This window comes from Neltuma alba, unplaced genomic scaffold (assembly GCF_004799145.2).
Source record: "Neltuma alba isolate B1F8T4 unplaced genomic scaffold, ASM479914v2 tig00011916_pilon, whole genome shotgun sequence".
Lineage (NCBI taxonomy): Eukaryota > Viridiplantae > Streptophyta > Magnoliopsida > Fabales > Fabaceae > Neltuma > Neltuma alba.
Window position 1 is genome coordinate 301,185 of NW_021636509.1, and position 27,877 is coordinate 329,061.

General features: G+C 33.7%; 2 protein-coding genes across 8 annotated transcripts; one reads left to right on the plus strand and one right to left on the minus strand.

Annotated features, from left to right (window-relative positions):
- Positions 1-11,638: 11,638 nt before the first annotated feature.
- Positions 11,639-19,989, plus strand: LOC114719423 (synaptotagmin-5). 3 transcript variants are annotated; one of them, XR_003737907.1, is made up of 13 exons: positions 11,639-12,046; positions 12,182-12,232; positions 12,316-12,436; positions 13,120-13,241; positions 13,622-13,723; positions 14,979-15,053; positions 15,868-15,947; positions 16,494-16,644; positions 16,729-16,959; positions 17,739-18,032; positions 18,279-18,392; positions 18,970-19,174; positions 19,604-19,989. XR_003737907.1 is itself a non-coding variant. In XM_028904923.1 (12 exons), exons 1-12 carry the CDS (start codon positions 11,837-11,839, stop codon positions 19,114-19,116), a joined length of 1,698 nt encoding a protein of 565 aa, XP_028760756.1. In that variant the 5' UTR covers positions 11,639-11,836; the 3' UTR covers positions 19,117-19,989. The 3 variants fall into 3 exon arrangements, 2 of the variants coding, with proteins under 2 accessions (XP_028760756.1, XP_028760757.1); XM_028904923.1 differs by having other exon boundaries at positions 18,970-19,989; XM_028904924.1 differs by having other exon boundaries at positions 15,868-15,944; positions 16,491-16,644; positions 18,970-19,989.
- Positions 19,990-22,976: 2,987 nt separating this feature from the next.
- On the minus strand, positions 22,977-27,749 carry LOC114719422 (translocase of chloroplast 90, chloroplastic-like). Of its 5 annotated transcripts, XM_028904920.1 has the most exons (4): positions 27,579-27,724; positions 27,179-27,245; positions 26,392-26,519; positions 22,977-25,593 (listed from the first exon to the last, which is right to left on the minus strand). In XM_028904920.1, the coding sequence occupies exons 3-4, from the start codon at positions 26,516-26,518 to the stop codon at positions 23,327-23,329; spliced, it is 2,394 nt and encodes a 797-aa protein (XP_028760753.1). In that variant the 5' UTR covers position 26,519; positions 27,179-27,245; positions 27,579-27,724; the 3' UTR covers positions 22,977-23,326. The 5 variants fall into 5 exon arrangements, with proteins under 5 accessions (XP_028760753.1, XP_028760752.1, XP_028760754.1 ...); XM_028904919.1 differs by lacking the exon at positions 27,179-27,245 and having other exon boundaries at positions 27,579-27,749; XM_028904921.1 differs by lacking the exon at positions 27,179-27,245 and having other exon boundaries at positions 27,517-27,724.
- Between the last annotated feature and the right edge of the window lie 128 nt (positions 27,750-27,877).

Here is a 27,877-nt window from a genome sequence, read left to right on the forward strand (position 1 = left end):
ATCGCTCCGAATCCGCAATGATTGACTTGAAATGCCAACGTTTTTTTCTTGAGAAATGAGTCCCTAACTTTCCCATTAAGCAACCATCTCAACCATTTCCGCTTTTTTGAGGTTTTTTTTCCGCCCTTTTAAGTTCCTTTTTCAGTTCTTTAAGACTTTAAAATGGAGCCTACAGGGCTAGGCTCTATTGCATTCCTCTCCCCGGAGTGAATGAACAGCACTCCCCATTGAAGATTCTTTGCACTGAAAAGCAGATCACTATAATTAAAGACTCTTTTTTTATTTATTTAATGCAAATAATAAACATGTTAATATCAAGCTTAAATTTGAGATCTCTTGAGCCTGATACAAAACGTTATCACTAGAACAACTAACCAGTGAACAGATTTAAAAACTCTAGTTTGGATCAAACCGACACAATTTGGGGAGATCTTGCAGCTTTATCTAAGAATTTTAGTAGTATAGATATTTTTATTACTAGTTATCATTATTTTCATTCCTTGTTTTTCCTTTTCTTTCTGCCCTCATGTGACCCCTGTAATCTGATTTCTCTTTAATATAATTTGCAATTTAAAAAAAAAAGAGAGAGACTAGATGGTAAATTATTGGTTAAAAAGTAAAAGTAAAAATATACATTTAATCTCCCAATTGTATATAAAATTTCATTATGGTTTTTGGATTTTATAAAATATTTTTTCAGTAAATTAACCTTAACATCATTCGTTTTGAATGATTTTTTTAACGATTATTATAATTTTGAAAAATTAACCTTCATCTCCACTTGAAAATATTTTGTCAATGTTTAAAATTTTGATATCGATATTGTTTGTTAACGACATTGAGATTAAATAATTGAGAATACATTTTATAAAATTAAGAGATCAAATAAAAATTTATATAAAGTTAAAAAGCTACAGGTGTTTTCAAATAAATTTTATTTCATTATGTATGATATAGATTTTCTTGAGCCAATTTTTCCAAATTATAAGTTCAAATCTTGTATAATATATTTAATTATCCATAAATATTAGCGTTGATTTTTCAGATAATATTGAATTTGATATATCTAAACTATTTTTAAGATTTTATTGCTGTTAATCTCAACTACCCTCAAGTGATAAAGGCATGCATACTTATGCAGGTCATTAATTATTATATATTATGAACTTATCACATATCGTACGTAATATATTAAATAACCCTATACGTCATTATCACCATATACATCAAAATTAAAAAAAAATAGCATACATACTAAAAGGAGGATTCATGATTCAATATAGTTTTTATTCATTTTGGTCCAAAAAAATATAGTCTATTCGTTAGGTCCCCTCTCCACAACAAACAAGAATGTCCAATTAATTTTTAACACAACCCTTCCTAGTTGAATCACACACTTGTTTATAATTATTACATAGTTTTGTTTTAAGAATAATCACATCTAAAATTAGAAGCCATAATTTTTACAACTCTATAATTAGTGGGCCTTCTAGTACATTACAAGCCCTTTAGTCTTTTATATGAGTCACCTTTTTTGGAAAACAAAGAAATGGGTGTCACCTTTTATAAGTGATTTTGCCTAAAAAAAAAATGCACTATTATTTTTTTTTTCCAATTTTGCTTTTGTATATGAAAATGATAAGTGTTTTTGAACATGATGCATTTGCTTGGATGAGGTGGTCAGAAATAATTTATACATAAAATTTTGGGGGGGGGGGGGAGTGTTATACATGGTTTCTAGTTTAATGATGTTAAACATCTTTCTTAAGCTTTTCTTAAATATGAATTTGTGAGTTTGACTGTTTATAAATATGATGGATACATAAGTTTTTTTTGGATAATAAATGAAAAAAATAATGATGACATTAAAAGATGAGGGATGAACGTTAGAGAAAGCTATAAAGGGTTAAATGCCTGCAGACATGGCAAGATCCCACCATAATTGATATTTTGTGATCCCTATGACTATTTTTTAAAAAAAAAATAATTGCTAAGAAATGGGCCCATGAAAATGAAAAAAAAAATTTCTTCAATGATTCTACGGAAAATTCACACTGGCTTCCTTCATCAGCATTGAGCTGATTGTGATCTGTCTTTTAATTTAAACAACAAAATGCTAGAAACAAAATGGTCCCATTTAATATAACCATTTGTGATCCGCTTGGTACATGGGACCACTGCATGTCTGCCTCTATTTGTTTTTTTTTTTTTTTTACTTTGTCTTTTATCCCTAATATCATCAATAGGAGGGTTCGGGACAAGATCAGGACGACCCGTCTTGACAATCGAGATGGGGTAGTCTTTTTATCCAAGCGTCTCTCCGGTCCTAATAGCGTCCTCTCCTGTTTGAAAGTAGATACCATTAAGATGGGACGTATTTTTTTTTATTTTAGAACTAAATGTATTTAGAACATAAAAAACCATAATGAAAATTATATAAAGAAAATAGATAAAAAAAATTGGCTAAAAACTTGATAGTAATAAAACAAAATGTTTTTTCAAAAGACAGAAAATATATAAGGGTTAAGGTGCGTCCAGTACTCCAAACTATTTTTCCAGGTGCGCCCATTGTCCTAAAATAGTTTTCGGTGCATCCTGTGTCCCAAACTAATTAAAACGATGCATCTATATCTTGGACTAACAGAAAAGTTAAGTTTGATCGTTACCTTGCTGACTCGGCCGAAGGTAGACTGAAAAATCCTATGTGGCGGACACGTAAGCGTTTGATGTGTATTATTTTGACGAGTTAAAGTGTGCAAGCACCCCGAACTATTTTCTCAAATGTGCCTAGTATTTTAAAGTAATTTTTGGTGTATCCAATATCTCAAACTAATTAAAATCTCAAACTAACAGAAAAGTCTCGTTTAACCATTACATTGCTAACTTAGCTGAAGGTTAACCGAAAAATCTTATATGAGAAACACGCAGGTGTCTGCTGTGTATTATTTTGACTGAAAATTCAATTTATTTCCTTCTCTTCTAACATTTATCTTCTACTAATTTTTAAACTTAAAGAAAAGAAAGACCACCGATTCACCCTCTTAAATCCTGGTACATTTACCAGCCATTCAATTACATCCTCGTCTTTAACATTTTATCTCATTTCTTCCACCACTCCAATTTGAAACCACAACAGCTATCACATCACACTTCCGTCTCCATCTCTGTCAACTCCTCATCCGACTCGCATTTGCTTTCCTCCTCGTATAACATAGTAAACTTCCCCTTGGTCACTCTGTTGACATCGCCGTCATCTCCCGAGAAAACACCCGCTACCACCGAGTTCGTCTCGGGAGCTTTAGTCAAAATGATACACATCAAACGCTTGTGTCTCAGCCATGTAGGATTTTTTTTGGTCAACCTTCAGCTGAATTAGTAAGGTAACAGTCAAACGAGACTTTTCTGTTAGCGTGAGATATGGACGCACTGTTTTAATTAGTTTGAGACACTGAATGTACAAAAAATTGCTTTAGGACACTGGATGCACCTGGAAAAATAGTTCGGGGTGCTGGGCGCACTTTAACTCGTCAAAATAATACACATCAGACACCTGCGTGTCCGCTATATAAGATTTTTCGTTCAACCTTCGGTGGAGTCAGCAAGGTAATGGTTAAACTTAACTTTTCTGTTAGCCTAGGATATGGATGCACTGTTTTAATTAGTTTGGGACATTGGATGCACTAAAAATTACTTTAAGACACTGAGCGCACCTAAAAAAATAGTTCGGGAACGCACCTTAACCCAATATATAAACTCAAAGTGTCTCTCAAAAGACATCATATAACTCTTGAAAAAACTTATAAATAGTAAACAATATAATCATAAAAATTATAATATGATTATATTAATAATAAGTAAAATAAATTTATAAAACTAAAAAACATAATATATCGGGATGGAACCATCCTATCCCTAGATATTTTTATCCAGTCCCACTTTTAAAATAACTGAGATCAGGATGAGATATTAGGACGAGACACAAGTGAACATTCTAATTATCAATAACTCATATCTGATCACCATTACTATTAAATCTAAATGTAATAAATTTCTTAGAATGGTTTTAATGAACTGAAATTATTATGTCATAAAATGCTAAATTATTTTACAAATATCTTAAATAAATTTGATATTTTCGCACCCAGGAAATTGTTTCTTCAAATAATAACACTATTAAAATTGGAAAAATGACATAAAAAGTTGAAAATTACAATATTCCAATTTAGGTACTTAAGAGGTCAAAATTCTAGGGAAGGAAGTGATACCTGATATGTTATTTTGCAAATATAATTAAAATGACAAAAATGTTCTTGTATCAAAAAGTTTATTAACAAGTTGTCAACTGATAATGACAAGTATTGAACAGCAAATGACAAGAAATATACTGACAATAATAAGTTATTTGTTAATAAGTTGTAAACTAGTAATGACAAATGTTGAACAACCAATAATAAGAAATATATTGGCAATGATAAGTTTGATAACTTTTTTTTTAAAAAGAAAAAGATACAATGACATTTTAGTCATTTGACTAAATTTACAAAATACTAGATCAACCACCAGTTCCTCCCTTGGGATTCTAACTTCTTAGGTGCCTTAATTAAAATATTGCAACTTCTAACTTTTTTTAATGTCCTTTTCCATTAAAATTTAATATATACACATACACGCTATCTCTGATTTTTAATATAAGACCCAATTAACTAATTTAATAAAAATAAGAAATTTACTGAATTACTTTAAAGTATTTATATTTATTATTTTTCTCCAAATTAATTTGTCTTACTTATAAATTGATATACAATCTAATTATGCATATAAGTATTTTAGAGAGATTATGTAATATATACTATAAGTAAATAATTTAGTAACTTCCTTAGTCTCTCTAAATTAATCAATTAAGTCTTATATATTATCTACACAATACAATAATCTTATTGTGATAATAAATTTTAATTTATAATTTATCACCCTTGTGAAAAAGTTAATTTTTAAAAATAACATAAATCTTAAAGGATAATAATATTTTTGTTTGCAGAAAAAAGGATAAAAATATTTTGCAAACAGAAAACAAACCTTATCCTGATGTCCTCCACGCATTCCTGTGGTTTTTCAGGGGTCCTTCCTTCGCAACCAGCTACCTCTGGACACCGAAGCTTCCCCACAGACTATTTATATACCAAGAAATAACAATATGATATTCTTTTATTTTATTTATATTTTATATGAATAAAAAAATCTTAACCTTCATTAATTTTGATTTAAAATTTAACCATTTTTTTACTTTATCCCTATTTAATAATACACTATATCCCATAAAAATGAAATCAACATAATAATAAATAAAGAGAAAAATTGTACATTCATGTGAAATATTTCTTTCTCTGTCCTATGAATAGGAATAAAAACTTTCTCTTTTCTCTGCCTTATAGTTTATTGTAATTTAACATGAAAATTAGGTTAAATTAAATAAAACTTCCCTGAATTTAGAAGTTAGAGCAATGTGCAAATGACTAACCTTTGAAACTTCTGAACTTTCAAGCCCATATCTAACTGTTCAAGGCCGAAAAGGGCCTGTATATAACTGTTTTTTTTTTACCAGAAGCCTGTATATAACTGTTTGAATTATAAAATAATTACAATATTAATATTCTTCATCAATTTTTTTTAAATCGATTATATTATAATTTTTTAAAATATTAGATTATTTTTTAAAAATCATTCTTGATTTCCATATCCTACAATATGAATTATTGACGTTTAAAATCAATAAGAAATCAAGTTCAATTAGGATATCTCACTTGAAGATTTTTTTTTTTTAAACATTCTCACATATTTGAAAACCTCCGTATTTAAGCGAATCCTTTCTACTGAGATGCCAATCGTTATCTCTTTTTATATATAATTCTCTCTCGTCTTGCTTATCTCTTTCCTCCTGAATCTTTCTTATACTTTTCACAGTTTTATAACAGATTCCATTAAATATGAAATCAAATGTTTTCTCCATAAAAATATAAAAAGAAAAAAATCTAAATTTCCCATTCCCTGGGGCCTGACGGTAGCAAGTATTTTGGGAAGCCAAATATTGCTTTCATTTACCTGCGCCCCATCCCCTGCACTTCTTCCATTGCTTTTCACTCAAAATATGTATATAAAATACAAAGATATTTACTTCAGAACAATAATAAAATATTTCAATGAGAATTAAATATTTATACTTGAGAAACCTTTGGTTCGATATAACGTATCTTTGGAGACTACAGCTTCCTCCACCCCAAATTGGGCCTCCAGATTGGGCCTTTGTTGGGCTCTTTAGTCTGCATGTGACTTTTTTATCGGGTCAGCACAAAACGCTTAACATTTTAAGATCAAACAAATTAGGCAGCAACAAGCCTAATGAAAATCAAAATAGAAAGCCCAAAAAAAAAAACAGAAACAACAAACAACAACAATAAAACTGATGCCACTTGGAGTGGTTCTATCAATTATTTAAACTTTTAGACAAACTGTTAATCAATTCAGGAGGTCCCCCACTCAGAAACACATAAAACAAATTAAAATAGGAAATTATTTGATTCCCTTTTTATATAGCATTAGAGCTATTTGATTGGGTTAAGTTTAAGCATTGTCAGACTTATTTGGAAGTAGCTTTCTTAAACATGTTTTCTGTACTCACACTGAAGGATTTCCAGGCATATTTGGAGTCCAACGGGTAATTTGGCATGCCCACATGCCGTAGAATCATTATCCGGACATTACATAGTTATACCGCAAATATACCAAAGGGAAGAGGAGGGAAAAATTCCTCAGGAGTTACTTGTTCTATCCTTATTGTCAAACTGACTTTTAGAATTAACATATATCTCATATATCATGTATGGGTGGTTAAAAGGATTTAAATTTAAACAATAAAGTAAACATTCCCTCTCTAAACCTCTTTTTTTATTACCCACGCAGTTTACCGGAGTTTTGTTCCGACTACATCGGGATCTGACCCGCGTCGCACACCTGGCTGTGGTGGGTGAGTCTCCCAACGGGGATTTCTGCATACGCTGAGGCTCAAACTTAAGACCTCACTTAAACGATACCAAGCCGCTTACCACCTAAGCCAACTCCTGTTGGTAAACCCATGTATTTTGATATTCATATAATAACCCCACTTGTATTGGGCTTGGGTCTTAATCTCCCAAAGGTGGATTAGGTCTAACCCAATACATATGAATTTGAATTTGGGACCTCATACTTAAACGACCAAATTCCACTAGAACTAAAACTCATTTATTTATCTGATTGTTTTTGTTCAAGAGAAGCTCTTAAGTATAAGCTTAGGTTGCTAATCACATATCATGGAACATAATTCCTTGCACCGTTGTGAGCTTTCTAGCTTCATATTGCATTGTGTGTATATGTTTATGTACGTATTGGATGTAATATTTGCCATTGAAGTCCTATCTCACCCTATTTCTGATGAGTGTTAATATGAAACTTTAGAAGTTGGTAAGGAGAAAGCAATTTGAATATAATTAGTTAATTTGGAGTTTCATTGCTCTTCCCTTTCACTTTTTATCTCCACCATCATATCGATATTTGAACAGTTCAAATTTAATTTTTTATAAAATTAATAATAAAATGTTAACATTAATTAATTAAGTGTTGTTAAAATGGCCGAAGGCTGTAGGATGTTTTGCATATGACTCTTTAGTAGATTCACATTGTCATTGTTTTGAAAGTCTATAGGATGATGACTTTGAATTGTGTATCCTTTTTTTTTTTTAATTACCCAGAATATCCTCCCACCCGAATAGTAAGAGACTAATCTCTCGGGGTACTGTCAGGCGCTATAATGGGGACCCCTCGCAATAATATTTTTTTCATACACACCGCCCTAAAGATCAAACTCAGGACATGATATTTAAGGTGTTTAAGTCCTTTCTACTTGAACTAATACTTGTTGGTAAATTGTGTACCCTTATTACTTGAGTTGAGTAGGTAGCTGACTCATGGGCTCAGCTTAGTTCCTTCACGTTTGACACTCCAAGTCTTTTTGCTTGGTACATGTGGAATGCGTTTGGCGGTGATTATTGTGCGCCCAGGCCTTTGGTGCAATTGTTGTTGGGCTTATGGGCGTTCATTTGTACCATGAGTCCTATGTGATGATTGATAAGATTAAAAGTAAGTTTTTGAGACTTACCAAAAAGGAAAAGTATGTTTTTGAGAAAATTGCAACTGAGGAAAAATTATTTTCTAAATATGGTGGTGCTTTTGTTTTAGTTTTGATTTGCCTTTTTAGTAGTTTGAAATCTTTATAACTATCGTATGGCTTTTGATAAAGTGGTGGTTAAACTCTTTTTCAGCATGGTTAATTTTTTGAAATAGTTAAATGTTTTATTTTATGAGGAAAGGATTTTTCAGCAAACATTTGGCAAGAAATGGTAGTCCTGGCGCATAATGATTCTTGTATAAGAATTCCTTTATAGAACCGCCATGATAACATTTTATTCTTTCACAATAAAAAAGATTTATGACCAGTGCTAAAACTTATTCAAAAAGTTTACGGTGCGAGGAAATCAGTCACTACTATTGACAATGAATACTTTGGGTTTAATTTAAAAAAAAAAAAGATTCCTGCCATTTGAACTTGTCTTGGAAAATATTCGAGCCCTCAACATTAAGAGGCATTGAGGAATCGAGACTAGAAAAATAGCATGAGAAAAGAAAGTTGAAAAGAATGATCCACTAACACCCGATAAGCCTCGTAGCTAAGAACAACGGTAGGAAAAAGAGAGTCGAAAAACACACCAAACAAGACAAACAAGCCAAACAAGGCACAACTTTTGGATCATAGACCCACAGAAAGAAGTCAAGGCAAGAACAAAGGACAAGGCAACCGTATACAAGGCAATCAAAAAGACTCCCATCAAGCCACCTCATGAAGCCACATAGGCAACTAGAAACTCGAAAATCCACAACTCAATAAAGGAGAAGAAGCTTTTGAGAAAGCGAAAAAAGAAAAGAAGAAAAAAAAAAAAGATGACACTAAGGCCATTGAAAATTCATGCCAGATTTCTTTCAGCAGACCCACAACCCCATACTTAACTTACAAGGACTCGAAAAAGCAAATGTAAAACCAAACATCAAGCCAAAAAATAAAAAACACAGAAACAACCAGCCTTAAACGTACAAATCATTTGAAAATAGGGTTAAGGTGTAGATATGACATATTAGTCGCATTTTGATGAATCTTTAAAAGCTAAAGCTGAGAAGGATTGGACATGTTGGATTTCGTGAACGATGGAAATGAGAGAGTCACATTCTCCATGATAGAAGACATTGTTGCGCTTTCTCCATATTGTATTGGGCAAACCGCAAACATGTAATTCCACATACTCGTGAAGATGGTTTAAAATTTGAAAAGTTGATTTGAGAAGGGACTAGACAAGGGGTGTTCTAAATATTCCTCAACTTTACGTCATTATTATTTAAAAGTTTTCAGATATCGGTCAGCGATCTAAAGGAATCTCTAGAAGTGAGGTCTGAAATATTCTTCCGATTCTAAATATAAAACTCTTTTTATAGTGTAAATTACATTACAAAAAAGATCTTATATTTAAGACTAAAGGAGTATAACATTAGCATTAATCGGAGAGTACATGGTGTGAAATAGAGATGAATTCCATTAAGCAGGATTTAAGAATAAGGGACATGTAAAAAGAGAGCAACATAGTGAGGATTTAGAAACCTTTATAATAGCTTATAATAATTAATTTTTTAATCGTGATTTACAGAACATGAGGTAAGCATGAGAAGAATTTTTTCTTAACTCACATAAAATATGATTATAAGTGATTTAACAGTGTGCTAAGTAAGATCTTAATGTTGCTGCATGAACACACCGCATAAGCCATAAAAAACGGTGGCTAATAGAAACGGAAGCACCGTTTCCCACTTTGAATTTGAGATAAGTACAGCCAGAGGGTATGAATTCGAAGTAGCCAGGATCCGACAAGAAAAATGCGGGAAAACCATGATGGGACAATTGACAGATGGGGACATTAAATTTCGTCCGAAGTTGATTTGCCGACATAGGAATGATTATTCCCAAAATAATATTAATTCTGGAGCTGTTGTGGATTTATCACAATAACCGCCCAAAATATAAAAACCCAAGAATAATTCTTCAACCCATATAAAAAGAAGGTGGATAGATAAGACCATGAAGAAGAAGAAGAACTATGCTTTTAGGAGATGTGATTAATAATCATCATTTTTTTTTCCTTAGGAGCTAGGATAAATACTACCGGTTTAAGGTTACCAGTAGATTGATTATGACCTTCCATTCACAAAAAACATTTCATCTCACTAAGTTACAAGAGACTAAACAATTAATAATCATCATTTAGGGGTTGTTTAGTATCAGATAAAAGTGTTTTTAAAAAGCACTTTTTCACAAATCGAGACAAATTCTTTCGTATATTTATTTCGTATACCGTAAAATCACTTTTAAAACTATACTTTGATTTCTGTCTAAATATCCCTTTCAATGCTAATTTGTTATGTGCTTTTGGTCATTGCTTGAAACATATGTGATATGGCTAATTAAGAGTTAGTGAATTGGCTTTCTTATTTGGTTAGAGATTCTAACTGTGAATATGACCATCTTATTGCTCAATATGTGATTGTGTTGCTTTACTTGATTTGGTGGAAGAGAAATGAAGCAATTAACAAATAAAAATGGTTCCGCAGCTAATTATCTAACCTTCGCACAACCCTTTATCCTAGAAGTGATAAGCAAAATACAACGGCCACATATCTGACATCATTTTATAGTTTTATTTTTTTTCCCATTAATAAGATCTACAGTTTTCATGTGTTAGATGTAATTAAAAAATCACATCAGAAAAATGTCTGAAAAAAATAATATTATAATATTAGATATACTATAAATAAGATTAGAATATAAGATATATATGAGAAATAACATTAAGGTGTTGGATATTATTTCTCTCTATATTTTTCTCACTTAAATTTACACTTAATACTCTTCCGGTCGTAAATATAAAATCCATTTTGTAGTGTAAATTATACTATAAAATGGGTTTTATATTTAAAACCAGAGGAGTATATTTTATCCAAATAAAAATATTAATATATGGGGTACTACTTCCGGTCTTAATTATAAGAGCTAGTTGACTAATTTGAGGAGATTAAGAAAGTAAGTTGAGTTAGTTATTTGTCATAAATATAGGTGTTGTCTTTCCTAAAATATCCTTGCTAATCAAGTGTATTGATTAGAACTCTTATTATTAGAAGGACTATTTTGAAAAAAATATATAAATATAAAAAACAAAATAAATTGAGATCTTATATTTAAAATCAAAATAAAAATTAAATAAAATTTTATATTAGTAACGCGAGCTATTATCATGTGTATTTCTTTTACCGTGCAAATATGTCTCAATCCTTCAAACTTTTTCTAATGGAAAGGTCAATATCAATACTTATCGTGGCCAAGTCTACAACTAAAAATGTCAACGGTTTCATGTCGGCCAAGTTTTAAAATAAATAAAAAATTTTGAAGTCCCGAGCGCCTCATCGAATTCCGGCACTTGGGACAAGGCAAAAGGCTGCGAAGGTTGCTTGCTTTTGATCATAGTGCATTACCCGCATAATCAACTTCCTAATTGCCAGTTAGAGTCTCACGTTCCTCTGAAATTCTTACCTTCTACGCTTATCCGAAGCCGTCAAGTCTCCATCACACTTTCCTTTCAAGCTTCAACACTGCTCACAATTCACATTCACAGTCACAACAGCCTCTGCTTCTGCCAGCAAAGGGAAAATGGGTTTCTTTTTCGGGCTCGCGCTCGGAATAGTTGTGGGGCTCGCCGTGATTGTGGGGTTCGTTAAGTGCGAGAATGCGCGGTCCCAGCGCCGGTCTGAGCTGGCAGCGACGATTGCCGCTTTTGCGAGGATGACGGTGGAAGATTTCAGAAAGCTCTTACCTCCTCAGTACTGCCCTTCTTGGGTCGTCTTCTCTCACAGGCAGAAGTTGAGCTCAGCTTTCTTCAATACTTCTTGTTCACTGTTTTGCAGTTGTTCTGCTCCTTCCTTTGTATATTTTTCTTTAAATGCAATATTTTTCAAGGTTTTCACTGGATTGACGTTCCGATTTTCTTTTCTTCAGGTATCTTGGCTTAACGCACATCTTGCAAAGATCTGGCCCTATGTTAACGAGGTAACTTTTATGGGTGGAAATAATCAAGGGTTCAGTTGTATTTTTCACAAAAGTGACAAGAATCTCTTCAACCGCAATTTTAGGCTGCCTCCGAGCTAATAAAGACATCGGTGGAACCCGTTCTTGAACAATATAGACCCATTATTTTGGCCTCGCTTAAATTTTCCAAGTTTACTCTTGGTACCGTAGCACCCGAGTTTACAGGTCAGTTGAGTTCATTAATTAAATGACTGTGGATATAAATGAATCGATTCTTCCTGTAACCCTGCCAGTGATCCTCATCATCTTCCATTTCCTCTTGCTGAAAAGAGCATCTTCTTGGAATCCCATTCAGTCAAACTGCTCTCTGTGAGCTGCCTGTGATACGGGAAAGAAAACTTCATCGAGTAGTCTGTTTGGGACATTAATTTAAAGAACACCTGGCGAGAAATATATGTCAACGGTCATAATTCGCGTTTCCTTTCATTTCCTTGCTTTTAGATTCCTTTGTTGGGTTTAAAAGCATGATGATACGATCCAAAATATCTGTCGTTGTAGAGTAGTCGATAGAAAGACCAAATAGTGAGTATATTCATTCTGTGTGTATTCTTGACGCTTGATGGCATCTGTCTAGGTTATCTTACTCCGTTTTCTATTTATTTCTCTTCTGGTTTTTCACTTACGGAGTTGCTCGTTGAACTTGTAAGATATGAAACTGAACACTAAAGAGTCTGTATATTTGGTTGTTCGTCTATGCTTGCTTAAATGAAAACATGGTAATATGCATTTTCTTTTATCACGTTGCTGTGTTCCTAAGTTTTCCTGTTGAGGATTCCATCCCGAGGGTTCTGCCAGTTAGTGTTTTACATTTTATTGAAACATCTAATTTTGTTGACGTTGATCTTTAGGCGTGTCTATAATTGAGGATGAAGGGAGTGGTGTTACAATGGAATTGGAAATGCAGTGGGATGGGAATCAAAGTATTATACTTGATATTAACACTCTAGTTGGTGTTTCACTGCCAGTGCAGGTATTCAACTTACTTGATGTCTGAACCCTGTTTTACTAGTAGCTATTTGATTTCCTTCAAATGGTCTTGTTGATCTTGGTGTTGATTAGGGTTAAGTCATCTTCTTCATGTCTGGAGAAGTTGACAGCAGCTTTGAGTTACTAATTCATGACCTGCTCGTTATCTGTTTTACTCTATGCTAGTAGATTACTAAATCATGAGTTTCATATCTTCTACCTTTTCTGTTATTGTTTAATTTCATAAAGAATGGTGGAACTACTTGATATTGAATTCTTTCTGAATGCTGCCATTGATTTTGCGCATAACTAACATAGTCTGTTAGTTAGCTTTACTCCTGGAATGACTGAAGTTGATTTTTCTGTCTCACCTCCTTTGTTCAGGTAAAAAATATTGGATTTACAGGCGTTTTCAGGTTGATTTTTAAACCACTTGTTGATGAATTTCCTGGCTTTGGAGCTGTTAGTTTTTCTTTAAGGCAGAAGGTATCTTATCACTTTCTAATGTGATCCATTCCTACTTGTTTTAGTGCATCTACATGTGTATTAGGATTTCAGATCTAAGTGACATTGCATTTATTATTATTATGATTTGTTAGCTGAGCCTGGCTTGCACTTTTCTTTGTTCCGCCCTCATTATAAAATTGATTTACTTGTACACATGTAAGTTACCAATTATTAATTACTTGATTAAGAGTTGCAATAGAGTCTTGCCGGTGGGCTTGATCAAGAACGTTTGTTTTTCATCTTAGGAGTCATATTTGGAGCTGAGAATGAAGGAAGGTTTAGCAGTGAAATGCCCAAAGTGTTATTCTCAATAATTACAATGTCATTGCCACACCCAAGGAGGATGTTAACATCTATTTATTTGTAGAACGCTGAATAATCATACTTGATAATAATAAGGGGGGCTTCAAGACGAGCTATAGTTCCATAAGCATTAACAAGACTGTAAACACCTACTTCTATCCAATAACATTGATAGACAAAGGCAAGTTTGCCCAATGGAGAGGAAGTGTCTAAGCATAGCTCTTAGTAATAAGGCGAGCTTCAAGATGAGTTATAGTTCCGTCAGGATTAACCTTGATGGTAAACACCTATTTGTATCCAATAACTTTGCTTGCGAGCAAACTCACTGCTTCCATTACTGCTATTGTGGGATCAGGTAACTCCACCAAGTGTGTTATATCTTCATCATCTAAACAGACAATTTATTTTGGCGTCACAAATCACATTATACGTATCCCAAGTCTCTTTGACACCTTTCAGTCACATGCCTCCACCTCTTATCTTGCCATACCTGATTAATCAAAAAAAGGTATTCAAGTAATCACGAAACAAACTTAAATATATTGTCACAAAATAGGATTAGCAACACAGACCCACAATAAGAAGCCGGAAGAGTGCTCAAACAATACCAAAATGATTCTGAGCCACGCCTGGGTATTGGTTCAAAAAACAATACAAAGAAGCTAACAAATGCTATAATAGAGCCAGTACCCACCCCAGATTATTCCATTATTTCCATTTGCATGGCAGCAGTCTTTTTCCTCTCTGTACATTTCATCTCTCTTTCTCTCTCTTATGTGTGCAAATACACTTACACAAAGAGCACCTAATGTCCCGCTTTGACATTTTTTTGTGCATACAAGAATTGCATCCCATCTCATCTTTCATGAAGGCATCAAGTGCGTTCACATGATTCTGCAATTTAATCATTTAAAAAATATTTGACTTGCAGAAAAATTTGGATTTTACCCTAAAAGTTATTGGTGGTGATATATCAACAATCCCTGGACTATACGACGCAATTGAGGTTTGAGCAGCTACTTTTGTTTGTTAGTGATCACCCTTGTGCAGCTGCTTCCTTGTGCGGTTGATTCACCATGTGTTCTTATGACATCTCGCTATTTAAGAATATGTAATGGACATCATGATAAAGCATATGATTATTCTTGCAGTTTCTTTAAAATATCAATTGTGATAAATATGACGGGTAGAGTTTTGCTATGTTCCAAATTAGACCATTCATGCGATATGATTTTCATTAACAAAAGTATGGCTCTTTGGTCAGCTCAAGTAAATGCTGCACGTCATGTCGTTAATTTTGTCCAATTTATTTGACTCTTCTTTCGAAATCAATTGGCAATAATTTGGTATAGATCCTCCTACACTTGAATTTCCAACTCTGGCTTACCTTTTCTTTGGTCCGAGGGAAACAGATTCTTCTCATGTATTCATGCTATTGAGAGTTGCATCTGCGTTGTAATATATTAAATAAGAAAATATGGTGTAGTAACTTATTGTAAAAATATGCAAACTGAGTTTTTTTTTTTTTTTTGTGTAAACAATTTCTAGGTTTTACAAGTTTCTTGCTTTATTACTTCAATTGTACCACACTTTATTGTTTTTTCCCTACCTTTTATGATTTCTTTTTTGGGGGAGGATGCCGTTGCATTTGGATTCTTCTTATTGTGGTGTATAAAAGAACAGTTGGCAGATCTTATTAATCCCTATTTTTTTTGTTTGTCTTTTTGTCCACTTCAACCCCTACAAGTCATTGATGATATAGTCAGAGGTCAAAAACCCATATTTTGTAAGTAGTAATTTGGGATGTTAAATTACTGCAGGGGACAATTCGGGATGCTGTTGAAGATTCTATCACATGGCCTGTGAGAAAAGTTATACCTATCCTGCCTGGAGATTACGAGTATGTAAATAACTTGACGAGGATTAAGATGCCTTTGCTATATTACTAATGCTTTGTTACTTCCGGGAACCACTTTTTGCTGATTGCATTATTGTATTGCTACTTTCTAGGTGGATTTTCAAAAATAATAAACTGCAAATGTTTGAATCATTCTCTTTCCTAGTGGAATTAGGATCATCTTGGGATTTAATATGATCAATAAGTACTAATGAATACAAATAAACTTTAACCAAGATGTTGCGTCTCTTCTAATGTATGTCAATTACGGTTCTACCATATTATCACATATGAATTGAAGAAGACGTAAAAATTCTTGAACGAGGGATTGCTGCTTGAAATTTGTTTCTTCATGTTGCTTAGCATCAAAACCTAAGTTTACACCCATTAATCAGTTGATTTGGCAGTAGCTTCAATTTAAGTGGCTTCTATATCATTACTTTGTTAACTTGATTGTTGTGGCTGACTTGGGGATTATTTTTTCTATTGGGTATTGCTGGTTGTGTTGAAGATTCAAGGTAACAAAATTAACAGTGTTATCTTATTCAGTGATCTAGAGTTAAAGCCCGAGGGAGTATTAGAAGTGAAGCTTGTGCAGGCGAAGGAGCTGACAAACAAGGATATAATTGGTAAATCAGATCCATATGCTGAACTATATATTCGACCGTTACGTGACAGAATAAAAACTAGCAAGACAATAGTAAGTTTTTTCCCTTCCTTCCCCTCCTCATCTATAGCTTGCCAATTCTAGTAGAAATAACGTGGTTTTGTTTTTCCATTTCAGAACAACGACTTGAATCCTATTTGGAATGAACACTTTGAATTTATTGTAGAAGATGCATCCACTCAGCACTTAGTGGTCAAAGTTTTTGATGCTGAGGGTTTACAGTCCGCTGATTTGATTGGGTGTGCTCGTATTAGTCTTAGTGAACTCCAGCCTGGTAAAGTTAAAGATGTGTGGTTGAACCTGGTGAAGGATTTGGAGGTCCAAAGAGATAACAAGAACAGAGGACAGGTGAGAAAGCTATCTTGTACTTGGATACAGTATTCTTGGTTAAGTTGGATTTTACTTTATTTTTTATTTTCTCATTTAGAGTCTGGAGGTCATTTGAAAAGGTAGGTAGCGTAGCAGATATTTCGGATTTTTTTTTTGGGGCCTTTTTAGTGATAAATACACTTTGATGGAAATCTTGTTATTTTCTTCTGTGACACCTAGCTTCCCTGAATGTTGTGTAAGTGGCAAACATTAAAGTTACCATGACACAATTGCAAGAGCAGCACAGGGTTCACACCAGCCTTGTCAGTTGTCACTAAGGCTGAAGAAACAAATATGTGATACATAAATTCTTTTTTTCTGCAACAAGCATGTTACATTACTTGCGTCATTTATGATCTGTTCTCCTTGTTTCAATATGGTTTTAAAATGCTTTAGAATCAGCTGCTTTTTAGTAGAATTCAAGTTAAAACTCATTTTAGGTGTTGGAATAAAAAATCACTTGGGGTCACATTAAAAGGGCATGAAAGGCCTAACGCTTGAATTCCTGTAATACCATTACTCATCGCTTGTTCGGTCAAACTTATTATTTCTGTCCAAGATTCATTGGATATGCACGTGATATCACTCTTAGTGGTTGCATTTGCTCCGCGGTTCAGAAGTCTAATTGTCAACATACGATCATATATTCATTTCTTGGTTTGCTAATTGTTATCAGTGACAGAGTTCCATCCTATATGTGTTTAATGTAATACAGACACGTGCTTATTGTATTAATTGTTGTTTTTTTTTCCTTATAGGTACATTTAGAACTTCTGTATTATCCTTTTGGCAGAGAGAATGGATTTTCCAATCCTTTTGCTCCCGACAATATGACATCCTTGGAAAAGCTTCTTGAAAGTTCAGCGAAGGGAATTGAAGTTCCTGATAATGAAAATACTTTTGCACAAAAGAGAAAGGAGGTTATTGTTAGGGGTGTCCTTTCTGTTACTGTAATATCTGCTGAAGACTTGCCTCCTGCAGATATGATGGGGAAAGCTGATCCTTATGTTGTTCTCATCATGAAGAAAACAGAAAATAAAAATAAAACCAGGGTATGATTTGGTGGGCCTAGAAACCAAGACTGGAATGTATTTTGTTAGTTTTGATAATCTTAGGGATGGACTATCAATTGTTATTTTAAGACTTCGCTTCTGCATATTTTTTTCTTCATTCCTGGGTTGGTTGAAGGACATCAGGGAGGACCTGTTTGTTTTTATTGCATGTGGCATGCTGGTTTTTAATTCTGTGACTAATCTGCAACAGATTATGACATGGCCCATGGGTTGTTGATATTGCAGGTTGTTAATGACAACTTGAATCCTGTTTGGAATCAAACATTTGACTTTGTTGTTGAGGATGGATTGCATGATATGCTAATTGTTGAAGTTTGGGATCACGACACATTCGGAAAGGTATAAATTTTTGCCTTGCTTATTAACAAGCTAGTTTGTCTTAATTTTCTTGATGACAGGCAATTATATTTATTAATTATCTTCACACACACACACACACACACACACACACGCAGAGAGGTTACACACAGATTAGTTCTTATCTATGAATATGAAGATCATCCCTATAAAATTTGACAGGAGACCCAAATTGTCTAGTGTCCCATCAGTGAATCTAATTGACCAAGCCTGTTTTATTTTAAATATAAGAATATTAGGGCTATTGTATACTTGTGGTTTTTCTTATTTTCTAAAATTTGACATGAAAAGTGAACATTCTAATTTTTTTCTAATTCAAGATTTGGATAAATGAAGATAACAGCATACGATCTGATTAAATATTAAGAACGTCTACTCTTATAGTTATTAAAAATTGAGATATTCTTAGGTATTGCCATTATAGTTATGGAACACTTAAGCTTGTCAGAAATGGAACCTACTGAAAAATGTGTGATATAAATGCATGCCTGTTTATGATTAGTTTGAATTACCGGTCTTCCTCGTTCCTATAAACCATAATTCTGGTGTCTCCATGCAGGATTATATGGGCAGATGCATAATGACGCTTACTAGGGTCATACTGGAGGGGGAAGTGAAAGATCGTTATCAACTAGATGGTGCTAAATCTGGCTACTTGAATTTGCAACTCAAGTGGCTGCCACAACCAATTTATCGTGATCATTGAGTTTCATTTTATCCCAGACATGTGATAAATTGATAGATAGAATTGTGCATGCTAGAAGGTATTCTATGATGATATCAAGATATTATATAACTTTGAAAGGCGTGAATGACAATGTGAACACTGTTCTTGAAGCAAGATTTGCCCTTTATTTTTGCTGCAGGGTACAAAACCATGATGGTTCATAATCAATGAATATAATGTTTCAGATTCAATGAACATGGTGATTTAGGATGAACATGGTGTCTGAACATCATTTCTTGATAAACGATATATAATCAAGACGCCTTTATCATCTCTGATCTCTTTCATTGAAACATTATTTCATTAATTGCAGAATAGAATTCTCTATAGGTCTTGGATCAATCCTAGGTTCAAATTTGCTTGAACTCTGCAGCAATGATAGAGAACAAATCTTAAAAATATACTGACATTCACATATTTCAAAGCCATCTTTTTGTTTTTTTCCGTCATTGTTTTGTTTTTGTAGCCCTATTTCCTATCAGTGCATGTGTGGACCATGGCACCGGCCCCATGGTGCTCCTTGTTTCTTGAACGCAGAGAACTACAATAAGCCAATCATGTACATAATTGTTTTATTGTATCAGACGTGATGAAGATAGAAGATTAGAAGACCTCCAGATGAGTTTAATCCTTTTTCAATCTTGATTGTTATTGAATGTCCTTTTCTGACTGCCCTCTAGTTGTCAAGAACTCTGAACCGAAGTTGCCTTGTTATGGTTGTGGGTTGATAAATGGAGTGAGAATAAGAGATTTAGGAAAAATAGTGTATTCCGCTCTCCTATTGTCTTATTTATAGTCGGATGTACAAGACAGAATTAATGAATAATAATTATACTTTTATCGTCCTGGTCATAGTCTATGCAAAGCCTGCATGTGGCATTACTTAAACCATCTCTCATTAGATTCAAATTTTTGAATTCTTTTGCCATTTTGGGTTTGTTTAAATGATAAATATATCTTTTCCCATTTTATTTTTAGTTAATATATTCTCTTTCTTTCTTTCTTTTTTTTTCATATATTGTCTCTCATTCCCCCCCCCTCATTCTTACCTCCTTATCAATAAAGCATAAAGTATACATTTGGTTCGCCAATATTTTATTTGGATCTTTTGATTTTAAGAAGTATATTTTTTTTTTTGGTATATATTTTTAGTCCTTTGATCTTATGTTAGTCTTGAATAATTTTTTTTAATAATTATGGTTATTTTGAAAATTAACTTTAATATGTTAGTATTTGAAAATGTTTTATCAATATTTAAGATTTTAATATTATTATTTTTTATTGACAATTTTAGGATTAAAAGACTAGAAATATATTTTATAAAATTAAGGAATTAAATTGAAATTATGTGTAAAGTTAAAAGACTAAAAGGATATTTAAGTTCAAATGGGAAAGTACACTTCTTACATATTTATTACTCTTAATTAACTTTGAGAGTTTTTTCAAATCATGTAATTTGGTTCTTTAGACTTTATAATAAGGGAGGGAGAGAGTATTATGTGTGGCATGCTTAATATCTAGGGTAGTAGTTCGTGAGTATGGAGCCAAAAGAAAGCTTGGTTTCATCTTGATGGCAGTCAGGCGGAGGGATAAATTTTTGTTTTCCTCCTACAAAATAGTTACTTAATTTAGATAAATTAAGAAAGTTAAATAAATAATTTAATTAACTTCTCTAAAATACTCATGTAACATTAAATTATGTGTGTGTATCAATTTCTTAGATAAGTTAGTTTTTTTGAAAGACGATAAATATGATAACAAAATAAATTAAAATGTTGCATTTTGGATCAAAATTATCTCTTAAATTAGCTTCTGTATGTAGAGTTAGAAGGGTACACAAAAAAATCTATGTATCAAAAAAAGAAAAAGAAGTATGAAAGAAAATCTCAGTTGCACGATCAATAAATATTGGGTTTAACAGAAGAGGCTAGTTCTTCACAATGTAGTGAACGAAAACTTAAATTCCTTTTAGGAGAGATGCCTATATTTAATACTGGATAGTGTTTCGAATAATATCGTCTCCAATAAAAAAAATACATGTGCCTGAAAAAATCTTAGTTGCACAACATGCATTGTGTGATTATTACTTATTTGTCTTAAAATTTTTTATTGGAGAGTCTACAAACTAGCCCAAGGCATAATCTCCATGCATGTTTGTCATCAAGAGTACCAATTAGGGCCTGTCCGCTTGTGATGAAGACCAACAATCTCTTGAAAATAATGAGACCCTTCTCTTTTTTTTGGGACAACAAATAGAAGACTAGTCAGTGCTCTAACTAAACAAGGTTCTTACGTTTACACATTAAAAAAGAAAGTGACAAAATATAGCTGTTTATTAAGTTCAAAGCCAATCATTTTTTGCCCTACCCAACAAAACTGACAATTCTGATAACATTTTTCTTTGCAATTTACCATTACATTGCATTAAAAATTTCTCGCACTATGTCATATTTCAACATTTTGATCTCATCCACCTAACTTTTTGCTCCATATCTCTCATAAATCAGACAGTTGAGGATTTTTTTAAAAAAAAAAATTATCGAAACACCCTGAGAGGCATGGGATTTGTGAGGGACATTCCACTTCTTTTAGTGATTTTTTTTTCAATTGTTTACAATGGCAAAAAAAAATTACTTGTGCATATTAAAAACCCTCGAATTTACACAGACAATTGAAAAGATTATTCCATGCCTTGAAAAAGAAAACTCCAGGTGTTTATTATATAACAGAATCATAAATAAAATTTATCATCAAAGTAGCATGATAGGGCTCAACTGTAAGAATGTCTATAAGTGGCATTTATATTAAAATAATAATGTAATTGTGATCGTATTGGTAATAATGAATTGTGTGCATCTATATGTACACCTATATAAGATAGCAAAAATATATATATGTACATTTATAAATGTGTGTAACAAATGAATATTAAGTTTTAATATTTAATTATCCCTTTCGTATATTTCTGATATGTGTAAGAAGTCATTTTCAATTTAAAAATCAAAACAATTCATAATTAAAACTGAAACTATTAAATAATCCTCCAGTCCATAATATAAGACCCAATTATTGAGTTGGTTTTGGGCTTAAATATAAGATCCATTTATCATATTTATTAATTTTCTCTAAATTACTCCTATAGATACTCCTTCAACCATAATCAAGTAGAAGAAAAAGAGAAGGTATTAAGAAAGACGATTATGGTATTTTAGAAAAAACGTGTCACATTTCTTATAATTAACTAACTTACCTAATTTTCTTAATCTAATCAAATTCGTTAAATGGTTTTTATATTAAGGATTAGAGGAGTGCTAAATTTCAGAGTCCTCAAAATTTTTACGTAGTCATTAAAGTCAAACTAAGTTTTTCTTTCTTCAATAATACAACTAAATTTTACTTGTGAAACTTTGCTCTAGATATAAACCGTTAAATTGCCAAACAATACTTTGAAATAAGACAAAATCTCAAGTGAAATTCAGTAAAATCTCGAGAGATAGCGCCATTCACTACAAGGAAAAGAGATGAGAGCATGCTTTTCTACAAGCAACTAAATACACTACCTTTATAACGTATGTCATACTCCTCTTGTCCTATTTATAGGATAGAGGGAGAAGACATTTTTTGATCCCATGTATAGGGGATTAAGAAATTTTTTTTTATACAAATGTACAATTTTGCCTTTCATTTATTATTATGTTAACTTTATTTACATAAGGTATAATGTATAATTAAATAGGGATAAAGTTGAAAAGTTGTTGAATTTTAAATGAGATTTAATAAAATTTAAAGTTTTTCTTGATTTGTATAAAACATGTTAGAAGTAATTAAAAATATGACCAAAGGAGTATTTCAACTTTTTAGACAAATCAACAAAACAAGAAAAAAGGAAACAGAACAAACCTTCCCTTTGCTTGACTCTATAGTCATTACATTATTTTACTCCATATAAAGCTCAAAGGCCTCAACTATACGATCACTTGTTATTAACAACCATTATACTTCCCAAAACAGGCTTCTTTCTCAAGCATGGAGAGAGAAAATTTTGGCGTAACCTTTTCAAAGAATCATGAATATGAGCATTTCTAACCTTCCTCGGGAAAATATGTCCATGTCCAAGTCTTGGATGGAGATTGGTTCACAACATCAATTTTTTCCTTGAACAAAAGCTCATAGCTACCATAGGCAAAACTCACCCCACGTCCGTTGTTTGCTTACCAAACTTCTCAGTCGCCTTTCTACGTAGCAGCATCTTGAAAATCGAGAAAACTGCAACAAGGGCAATTTGTAAATGCTCAGAGCTACTTGTCTTTATACATATCTGCCCCATTTTGTGATTATTGAGACTAGCACTAACAGATGCTTTGATGCTTCGATTCAGCCTAAACTCAGATTTTAAGCTTCCACTCAACACCGTCTCCTTATTGAGGGAAAGGACAGTCATTTTCAGACTAAAATTGTCGTTTCTAATTGGATAATCTCGTCCTCGTACGGCAGCTTCAAAAGTACCACCGTATGCCACTTGTCCAGCACCCACCATTTGTCCGGCATTCATGACAAATTTTAGACGTTTCCCGATCAACATAGTGTCCTCAATTTTTGCACCCAGATAATGCTTCTTTGCATAAGAGGTTATGCAAAATCCACATTCAGCAATATTGTGCTTTATGCTTCTAAACTTGGTGTTGCTATGAACTGTACACACCAAGTCTCTATCAGCAGATTGAACATCAACACCTATGGAATAAGTAGGGCCCTTAGGTTTAACATAAGTCGCCGAACACTCGGATTGAATACTAAAATCCTGCTTGTCCTTATTCATCTGTCCTGTAACCACGGCAAATACATCCTTCTTTAGTTTTGTGGCTATCTCCAAATTTATACCATCAAAGCCCACATCATGATCCCATCCATGGCCATTAAGAACAGGTCTAGAAAGAGATTGATCAGTCATCACAAGGCAGCGGTATCTATGAAGAGGCCAGCCTGAATCAAAACTTGGAGGAAGATCCATATCTGGTAATAGAACAGGCTCTGGAGACGCCTGCTGATCATCAGGATGCTCACTATCAGACAAATTTTGTTCTTTTAGTAACATTTCCTCTCTGCGCCTACGAGAGTCCTCTTTCAAATGTTTCTTTAGGTAAAGAGTCTCCCTGTAATCTAGCTCATCCAGATACTCCTTTTTTTGCAACTTGGACAACTTTCCAAATTGTGCTTTTGACAAGATTCGAATAGGTGGTAATTGATCGTATTCATCTTCTTCCTCTATATCTGAGAGTAAAATTTCATCAGTTTCATGGTCCATTCCACTTGGATTGGATACTGAGCGGTTCAAAAGGGCTGACACTAGATGGGGCAGAGAAGGTATTCGAGCACCACGTCCTGGCCCCAGTTCCACAGTGTCTTGAAATTTAAGGAGGAAATTGACATCACCCAAAACTTTGGTGCAAATGCAACATAACAAGAGTTGAGATACCCAAACCTGTCCATTTGGAAGACTTTTCTCTCCCATAAAATTTCTGGGACACTGGGGATGGTTCTCAACCAAAAGGACAGGGTTTTCAAGTCTTGTATCAGACAGTGCCTGATTTATATTATGCTGCATTAAGTCAGTACATTGAGAAACAAATGAATCAAAATTAACAATCTTTCCATCATGTCCTTCCAGAATTGCCGAGGAAGAATGAGTCATGACAAGGATGGTGTTGAACCAGATTGCTGAGCCAAATACTTCAGTTATTAGCCTCAAAAGGGGAGTGTCACTATAGCCAGCATTTATAAAATCCAGTCGTTCAAAGTACAAAACAACATCAGGAGGGGATTTCCGAATAAATCTTTTTATAGAATGCAGGATCCTCTTATTTCTCTTTACATTACAAGTAGAAGAAGGCAGGAGACCAGGAGTATCAATAACTCTTACTGTAATCCCATTGAGTGTTCCCACAAATTCTTGGATGCAATTAGTAGCAGGTTGAAATGCATCAGTGACGGTTTTTGTTTCATCAAATATAGAATTGATGGTAGCACTTTTACCAACTCCGGTTCTTCCCAGAACAAGTATTGTGCAGGAGAAATCCAATTCAGGCAGACCAGATGACTCCTGCTGGGTTGCAATTTCTTGTGCTCTCTTGCTGCTGTGGATGACTCTTTTCAGATCTGATTCCTCAGCACAAATTACAGTTGCCAAGTGCATCCGATAAAGAACCTTTGCAACAAAGAGATTTTCCTCTGACTGGCCAAAGCGCTGAAGCAGGCGGAAGAATTTAACTTGGAGGTCCTCAATCTTTGCCAAAGGATCCTTCCGTCTTCCATTGGTGCTATGTTGATATTGGCGAAGTGCCGTACCTGAAAGCTGATGTGGAGTGCTAGTATGCTGACTGCTCTGATTACCACTAGATAAGTCTAACAAATTAGAAGGATCTGGTGACACTATCAAGCTAGCTGAGTGGGCTGAACCTAACAAAACAGAATATTTATAACCACGAACCTCAATTTGTAACATAGCATATATTTTTTCTTTTTACTTGATAATCAGCAGCAGACATTTCGTTCAACCAAAAAACCAGAGAGTGATGTCAGCATTTATAACAGATCCTTAAGTATGGAATTAAGCATTAGTTGCTCTGGTTACTCTCCATCAAGATATCAACTTTAGATAGAAACAGAATGACATGGTCTTTAGAGCATCGTCAGAAGATGTAAGGAAGTTCACACCCACTATAATTGTAAGAAAATGTAAACATCCTTTTTACTTTTCTTTGTTGAAACAAGGAAAGGGGGTCCTCTAGTTCTCTATACACCAGAAACTGGTGCCAATCATTCATAAATTGAAGTAGATAGTAGTTTAAGAGGTAGCCCAGCTGCTTGATTTAAATTTAACATGTCAACTAGAATTTATATGAATAATTTTAATTTACTAACCAAGTAAGGCTACTCTTCCAAACCTCTCCAAGGGGTGGCCCAAGCAATCATGTCCTACTACCAGCCAAAAGCTGGCACATGAAGTATATATAAAACTGTGCTATTAGATGAATGATACTCAATTCTATATAATCTGTCAGATCACTTAAGTAGTGATCAGACAAGTTTAATGGAAAAAAATGACAAAAAAAGATGATAGATCTGATATTATTCATTATATTTATCCACCCACCCCAATCAGTGGACGGGGAAAGCCGCAGGGGAACATTCTTTCTTTAGTGATATAATTGCATTTTCAGTAATTCTAATCAGGAAATAGAGTCAGGGTTGAACCTTGATCAACATGCTCTTCACCCTGATGTCCCTCATCATAGAAATTACCACTGCCTGATATCGGCCCAGATGAGACCAGTGACTTGTACAGTAACTGAGAGAAAACCCAATCTCTAACAGTTTTCATCCTTCAGCAAAATAAGAAAAGGAATGCAATCAAATCATTTAAAGGCATGGTAGCAATAATGTCTCAAAACAAATAAGAAACATCAACACTAAATATTTATGGCATGTGACCAAGAACTCAGCAAAATGATCATTAGCATCCGCTCCACAACCAGTTGTTCACACACACACACACACACACACACACACCCCCATTTATTACCAATCTCAAAAGGGGAAAAAAAAAAAGAAGTCACATTGATCCAAAAAACAGGGTAAAACACAGAAAACAATGTTTTATATAGTTTACATCTGTGAGAAACATGTGAATCTAAAAGGTCAAATAACTGGAGAAAGTTTCTCAAAGGAACCTCAATTGAATTGCTTCTTCATTTTAAGGATCCAATCAATATGTAATTGTAAACCATCCTAAGACTTAATAACATTTTAAGGACAAGTAAGGCACCAGTAGTAGTAGTAGTAGTTGTTGTAAGGGACAGTCAGATGACCGTAATTGGCATGAAAATGAGCTAAACCGACAGTAAAGAACAGAAACAATTTGACATGAATAATCAAGCATATGAATATCACAGAGGTAGCGTATTTGTCCACTACCTACAAAGCATAACGATTACCAACTATTAATCAGAAGAAATTAAAAAAGCAAAAAGAAAAAGCTTACCCAAAGATATTCTAGTGGGTTGCTTCAATTTTTGAGCATCAAGTGACAACAGGCTTTGAGGAATATGCTGTTAAAAAAAAAAATCCCTCGAAGGACCACACCAAATCATTTTAATTTGTGTTTCTCGAGAATTATGAGAAAAAGATGACTCAACTAAACTAAGAGACATCTGAACCCTCATAAGGCAATAAAACAGAACCAAAAAAAAGTTCCAAAACCCTAGTTGTATGATGAATTCAGCGAAAATCCCAAGCCCAGATGAATGGGAACTAGCAAATTCCGAAACGACCCAATTCAAAGTGTCAAAACAACGGAAAGTAAGACCAGGGATTGTTGACCTTGACCAGCATGAGGTAGATGAAGACTATGGGATTAGTCAAAGACAAGCACTTTCACCTACCCTCTTGCCTTTCTTTCTTGAATAGCCACATTTTGCGCTTCAAGGCTTACGCTGCAAAATGAGAAGAACGTGATCCTTTTTAGCCCCAAAGATATGGACCTGCTCTGTTCATGGGGCGGTCGGAGGGAACCTGCGTAAGCAGATGATCTTTTTCCCCAGTGAAACGAGTTCAATTTTTTTCCTTTTGAAAATTCATTAGAAATTCTTTCAACTTAGAAAATTAGCCCGTGCTTCGGATGGGGGGGTGTAGCATAGGGTTATTACTTATTAGGTAATTACGTTGCATCTGAAAATGTATA